Here is a 7396-nt window from a genome sequence, read left to right on the forward strand (position 1 = left end):
CCTTATGAAGGAAAATTTAACTTGCGCGTGGTGATCATAGATGACTTCGAGCTGATAGTTGGATTGGAATTCATGAGACAAACCAACACCATTCCTATACCTTATGCAGATATGCTACTGATGATGGGAGCCCACAAGACCAAGCCCTGTATTATCCCATGCACGACCATAAAGATAGCCGCGGAGAACATCTCGGCCTTGTAGTTGAAGAAGGGAGCTAAAGACATGAACCTACGTTCCTGGATACCCTATGTATTGAAGATATTGAACACTCTTCGTGTCCCATTCCTGCATGCGTGAAGGAGATACTAAAGAGTTTGAAGACGGCATGCCACGGGACATGCCAAAGCGACTCTCGCCTAAGCGCATTGTGGACCATGAGATTGAGTTGGTGCTGGGTGCGAAGCCGCCTGCCTGGGCGCCTTACAGAATGTCACAACCCGAACTCGTCGAGCTTCGGAGACAGTTGACATAAATGCTGGACACGGGGATCATTGTGCCCTATAGTCCCCTTATGGGTCTCATGTGCTTCCCAAAAGAAATAGGATGACACCCTACGACTCTATGTGGATTATTGGGCCCTAAATAAAATGACTGTGAAAAACAATCACTCTATACCGCTAATGGTAGATTTGTTTGACAGACTAGGTGGTGTTGCAATGTTCACCAAAATAGACCTGAAGACAAGTTACAAACAAGTTCGGATTGTTGAGGGAGACGAACACAAGATGACCTGTGTGACAATATATGGCTCGTACGACTTCTTGGTCATGACATTTGGCTTGACTAATTCTCCAGCCACATTTTGCACCCTTATGAACCAAGTCTTTCAAGAGTACATTGACAAATTCATAGTGGTCTACTTGGACGACATTATGGTATATAGCAAAACATTGGAGGAACAACTAGAGAACCTACGGAAGGTCCTAGACCGAGTGCGGGATCATGAATTATATGTGAAGCTATCCAAGTGCTCCTTCACCCAGAAACAGATTGACTTCCTCGGACATGTCATCGAGGAAGGTCGAATCAAGATGGACCAACTGAAGATTTAGGCTGTGAAAAATTACTCTCTCATCGTACTACCATTGATAGAACTCCTAAAGAAGTCATGCCTTGGGATTGGGGTCCCAGGCGAGCGGAGGCCTTCAACGCATTGAAAGCGACTATGTCTAGTAGCCTCATCATGGCCCTTCCTGATTTGGACAAGCCATTCAAAGTAAAAACGGATGCCTTTGACTATTCTATGGGCAGAGCCTTGCTACAAGAGGACATCCTGTTGCATATGAGAGCTGGAAGTTGAAGGACGCAGAATGGCGCTACGCCGCCCACGAAAAAGAATTATTAGCTGTCGTCCACTGCCTATGCCTTTGGAGGCACTCTCTGTTGGAACCCGGTTCATGGTCAAGACGGACGACACGGTTGTTAGTCATTTCATGACCTGGCCAAAGCTAAATGGCCAACAGTCTAGGAGGCAGGAACTCCTAGCAGAATTTCACTTCAACCTGGAGTACCAAAGTGGAAAGACCAACCAAGTTGCTGATGTGCTTAGTCGAAGGGCTGGCCTAGCATCGGTGTACCTACTCACCTCCCTAAGGGGTGCGAAGTAGCCATTAGTATAAAAGATCAGATATAGGATCTACTCACCAAGGATCCTGCTGCACAATATTTGGTCGATTTGGTAGGACAGGGCAAGATGTGCCAATTCTACATGGAAGATGGGTTCCTGAAGGTAAAAGGAAACTAACTTTATGTTACTAAAGGAGGAGATCTGCGGAGGACTCTTCTGATGGAATGCCATAATACTTTGTGGGTCGGCCACCCAAGTGAAGAATGCAATGTAGTGTTGTTGCGCCGTCCATCTTTTTGGACTCAAATGGCTGATGATGTTGCTCAGTATGTGAAGACTTGCCTAGTATGCTAGAAAAACAAGTAGGACCGCTTGACATCAGCGGGACTTCTAGAGCCATTTCCTGTTCCAAAGAGACCTTGGGAAAACATGCCACTGGATTTCATTACCAGATTTCCAAAGTCGAATATCTTATAACTATCTTGGTTGTGGTGTATCGGTTTTCTAAATATGCTACATTTATAGCAGCCCCAAAATATATATCAGTAGAAGATAAAACTCAAATTTTCTTCTCTCATGTTGTCAAATACTGGGGTCTGTCGAAAGACATCATTAGTGATCGCGACTCTCGCTTCACTAGCAACTTTTGGACTCAGATCTTTAAGTGCCTCGGGTCTAAGTTGAGCCACAATTCACGTTTCCATCCGCAATCTGATGGTCAGACGAAGAGGTTCAATGGCATACTAGAGGAATACCTCCGCCATTTTGCTACCCGATCACAGAAGAATTAGGTGAAGCTTTGGATGCTGCTCAATTGTATTTCAATTCACAAAAGAGCTCTAGTACAAATAGAAGTGCTTTTAAAATTATTAGCGGGCAACAACCGCTACTCCCACACACTGTGAATGTCCCAAACATGTCGAAATCTCCTCGAGCTGCTAGTTTTTCGAAGGAATGGAAGCAAAATTTGGAGATTGTGCAGAGCTATCTTGTCAAAGCCCAAAAGCGGATAAAAAAGCATGTTGATAAAAATCGTCGCTTGGTTTAATATCAAGTAGGAGACAAAGTGATGGTAAAAATCCCAAAGCGATACTTGTTTGCAGAGGTCCATGACCTTCGCCTATTGCAAAAGTACATTGAACCGTTTTCTATTGAGAAGCACATTGAGAAAGTTGCATACCGGCTGAATACCATAGCCTGGTGGAAGATTCATCTAGTCTTCCATGTTAGCCTTCTGAAACCTTTTCGGGAAGACATGAAGGATATTTTGTGGAGCCAATTCACAATACCAGTATTTGAGGCCCTAATTCAACCGAAAATAACGTGCAAAAGCTATTCTCGATGATCGAGTGATTCATGCTTCAAGGAAAGATCACCAAGAGTTCCTGATGAAATGGCAGGGTGTGATACAGAGGAGAATAATCAGGAGAGGGGAACAAACCTCAAAGCCTACAAGAGCCTGATCGAAGATTATCTTACAAGTAAGGTGCCGAGGATGTCGCCAACTCAGGTGAGGGAGAATGTTGTGGGCAGCTTTCCAGCCATGCCCCATGATCCCTTGAACGCGCCATATGGCGTCCTGGCAAGTCTCCCAACGCCTAGCGCCATGGACGGCCCCGCGGTCTTAGCTGCGCCAAGTGATAAGCACGTCTGTGCCTATGTCTCCCCACCGATAGCCCTCGCTAGCGCGCAGCCGCATGCAGATGCCAACAGCATCGCGCGCGCAATCTCTGATGCTAAAGACAAGGTTGCTGCCAACGGAGCTGCTTCTACCTTGTAGGAAACTAAGTCCTTTCTATTATAAATATAAAGTAATTTTACTTCATGTATTTCTATTATCTCTCTCTAGCTTAGTTATGTCAAGTCTTGTAACTTTGGTTTATTTTTTTAAGCATTATTAGGGGGATCAGGCAATCAAACTTTCAAGCAAGTAAACAATTCTCTGTATTGGTGTCTCTTCCCTTTGACATTGTGTTGACTTTATGTAATAGCTTTCATTAATACAATCAAGCTTTCTTTCATTCTCATTCTTTCTTTTGTTCTCTCAATTGCTCTTTATATTGGTTTTCCCGTATGGCACTGACAGTCTTGTCTTGAGTATGAGAGGATCTCAATTGGCGGATAGTAACCATACGGATATCGGTTGCTTAACCTTACGTTGTTGAAGAACAGAAGAAGCATCAAAGTAGTATTCTAGGCAGAAAAAGCAATGTTACCAATGCAACAGAAGAAGCAAAGAAGAAGAAGACAGCAGGATTACAATTGATGCTGGGCAGATGAGTGGAGCATGACGTGGAAGCATAATAGCCCTTGATATTCAAATCAGGAGATCTAATCTTGACCGTTGGATTAGAAGACATAAACACATCTGGGCCATTCATTTATTAGTGCCATACACATAAGTGAGCATATGCTCACATTTGTATTAGTGTTGATGCACTAAAGTGAGTATGGACTCACATAGTAAACAATATTTTTGTCTAGGAATATTATATGTACATTTTATGTATCTATAGGATATAGATGTATATAGAAGCAACAGTAGTGAATATACAGAAACACAGAGAAATTTTCCGCATCATCAGCTCTTTCATTCTTTCATGGTATCAGAGCAGATCTCTACTCTATCCTTGAACTTCATCTTCTAATCTTCTTCCTTTAACTCAACTTGTTCTATCACCATGACTGGAACAGATTCTTCAGTAACACCTTCTCTTTCTAGATCAACAAGTCAAGCAGTCAATCATGATGTCAACCATCCCTATTTTCTTCACTCTTCAGATGCTCCTGGGATGACTCTTGTGACCTCACCTTTTGATGGAAGAGGATTCCCAAGATGGAGAAGGTCAATACTGATTGCATTATCAGCCAAAAACAAGCTGGCATTCATCAATGGGATTTGTGATGAACCTGTCTTGGATTCAAAGGATCATGCACAATGGAGTAGGTGCAATGACATGGTAACCTCATGGCTTTTAAATTCTCTAACTAAATAGATAGGAGACAGTGTAATCTATTCCAAATCTGCAAAAGAACTTTGGAATAGTCTTGAACATAGATTTGGACAATCCAATGGAGCCAAACTCTACCACCTACAAAAGGAAGTCGCTAAGACAGTTCAGGGAAATAGCAGTATTGCAGGATACCTCACAACTCTGAAAAAGTTATGGGATGAGTTAGATTCCCTAAACTCACATCTAGGTTGCACTTGTACCTGTGTGTGTGAAGGGAAGAAGAAGGTAGCCAAGTTCCTAGAGGATCAGAGAGTCATCCAATTTCTAATGGGACTGAATGATGTGTATGCACATGCAAGAGGCAATATCCTCATGATGAGCCCACTTCCAAATATGGATCATACCTATTCTATCCTGCTGCAAGATGAAAGTCAAAGGGAAATATTTGTTAGCCCACAATATCCAACAGATGGTGCATCTTTTATGGTAGGACCTCAAGGGAAGTTTAATCAAAGGAACAATATTCAGAAATCATGGGGAACTCCTCAGAAACAGGGGAACATTCAGAACATGCAACAAAAGTTCAAAAAGAAGGCAAAATACAATCCTAATGTGAGTTGTAGTCATTGTGTGAGAACAGGGCATGTAAGGGAAGATTGCTACAGACTAATAGGATTCCCAGATGATTTTCAATTCACAAAATCAATAAATTATCAGCCTGCCATAAAGGGAAATGCAGTGGTGACAGGACAAGAAGGTCAAGAGAAGAACAACACATGTAGTGAAGGAAATATCAGCCGTCAGAACCAGTTTTTCAGTAAGGAGCAAGTGTCAGAATTGGTAAACGTAATCAAGCAAGTGCAGATTGGAAGTGCAGCAGCCACAACATCAGAAATCAATGCTAATGTTGTAGCTGGTACCGTACTCTAATACACAGGAACTTGTCTTGCTGTTTTCAACACTAAAACATGGATAATTGACTCAAGGGCCTCTGAACATATGTGTTTTGATGCTAATTCTTTCCTATCTCTTACTCCTCTTCCTGCACCTTTGCACATTAGCTTACCTAATTCATTCCAGTTGTGTGTTACACATATAGGAAGTGTGTCTATTCAGCCTGATATGGTTCTTCATAGGGTGCTTCATGTACCTTCTTTCAAGTATAACTTATTATCTGTTCATAAGTTATGTCTTCAATTCAGTTGTTCTTTGAATCTAACTTCTAATGGGTGTCTATTGCAGGTCCTTTTAGTGGGGAGGGGACAAGTTTTTGGTGAAGTTAGAGATGGATTGTACCTGTTTCAGCCAACTAGAATAGAGTCTATCTCTCCTCTTAGAAAAAATGTAGTTTCCATTCCAAAAGGAAGAAATTCCAGTGTTATTTCCACTTCTGTTTCCTTTTCAGTAGCTTTAGCTGCTATCGCTACATCTACCGTAAAGCAATGGCATGTTAGGCTAGGGCATTTTCCCTTTTCAGTAATGAGAAATATGCATTTCATTAAGTTTCCCTCTAAGTTTGATTGTGTGTGTCACATCTGTCCTCAAGCTAGGCAAACCATACTGCCTTTCCTTTTGAGTCATATTAAGAGTTCTGCTATCTTTGATTTGATTCATATTGACACATTGGGACCATTCAAGACTAAGACTTATAATGGTTATAAGTATTTCTTGACTATTGTGGATGACTATAGTAGGGCCACTTGGACTTTTCTCTTAAGTTCTAAGGGGAATGCTTTTTCAGTTTTGAAATCATTTCTGTGCATGGCAGAGAGACAGTTTGACTTGAAAGTTAAGAAGATTAGATCTGATAATGCCATGGAACTGGGAAAAGGCTTACTAGAGGCAAGTTTTTTTTGAATCGGAAGGGATTATACATGAAACCTCTTGTGTTTCTACCCCTCAACAGAATGGAGTAGTTGAGAGGAAGCATAAGCATCTTTTGGAAGTAGCAAGGGCACTTTTATTTCACTCTAAGGTGCCTCTCCAATACTGGGGAGAATGTGTGTTGACAGCTACATATCTGATCAATAGAATCCCTTCTAAGGTTCTTAATGGATTAACACCCTATGAGGTATTGCTTGGTACACAACCTAGCTATGATTCACTCAAGAGTTTTGGTTGTTTGTGCTATGTCTCAACTTTGTCTCACAACAGAGGGAAATTTGAACCTAGGGCAAAAGGTTGTGTGTTCCTCGGATATGCACAACATCAGAAAGGTTACAAGGTCCTGGATCTTGTCACTAAAAGGGTGTTTGTGTCTAGAGATGTTAGGTTTCATGAAGATCAATTCCCTTTTTCCCACTCACCTCTCACATCTGATTTTCCTTTTTTTCCCTCAAGATACAATTCCAACAGATACCTTACCCCATAACTCAACAGAATACTCTTCTAGGAAATCTCTACCATCGTTTTCACCTCCATCTACCCACTCCTCACCTAGCAGTTCTTCTACATGTCCTAGTCCCTCTACTTCAACCAACATCAACCTAACACCTTCAGACTCTGCTTCTACTCCATGTCCTTCTTACTCACCCATCCTGTCCAGATCATTTTCTCCTTCATCAATCAGCACACCTATTCCAATTCCACCTCCACCAGTCAGAAAATCTGACAAGGTAACTCAGAAACTAGCCTACTTAAATGATTACATTTGCAATAGCATCTACCTATCCGACCTTAGTTCCTGTCTATCCAAACCTCTCAAGCCAAATGTCTTTTCCTTCCATTCTCTTTCTATAGACAACCAGCATCTCCTTCAATCTATTTCTACCACATTAGAACCTAGCAGTTATCTACAAGCTTCTATCCATCCTGGGTGGAAAAAAGCTATGGATGCTGAAATTTCAGCACTTGAGATAAATAACACTTGGGA

At 41.8% G+C, this 7396-nt stretch overlaps 1 protein-coding gene across 1 annotated transcript; it reads left to right on the forward strand.

Annotated features, from left to right (window-relative positions):
- Positions 1–4251: 4251 nt before the first annotated feature.
- On the forward strand, positions 4252–5454 carry LOC138869129 (uncharacterized). Its single transcript, XM_070146722.1, has 2 exons — positions 4252–4513; positions 4571–5454. Exons 1-2 carry the CDS (start codon positions 4252–4254, stop codon positions 5452–5454), a joined length of 1146 nt encoding a protein of 381 aa, XP_070002823.1.
- Positions 5455–7396: the final 1942 nt, after the last annotated feature.

The sequence above is a fragment of the Nicotiana sylvestris genome, chromosome 5 (assembly GCF_000393655.2).
Source record: "Nicotiana sylvestris chromosome 5, ASM39365v2, whole genome shotgun sequence".
In the NCBI taxonomy this organism is placed as follows: domain Eukaryota; kingdom Viridiplantae; phylum Streptophyta; class Magnoliopsida; order Solanales; family Solanaceae; genus Nicotiana; species Nicotiana sylvestris.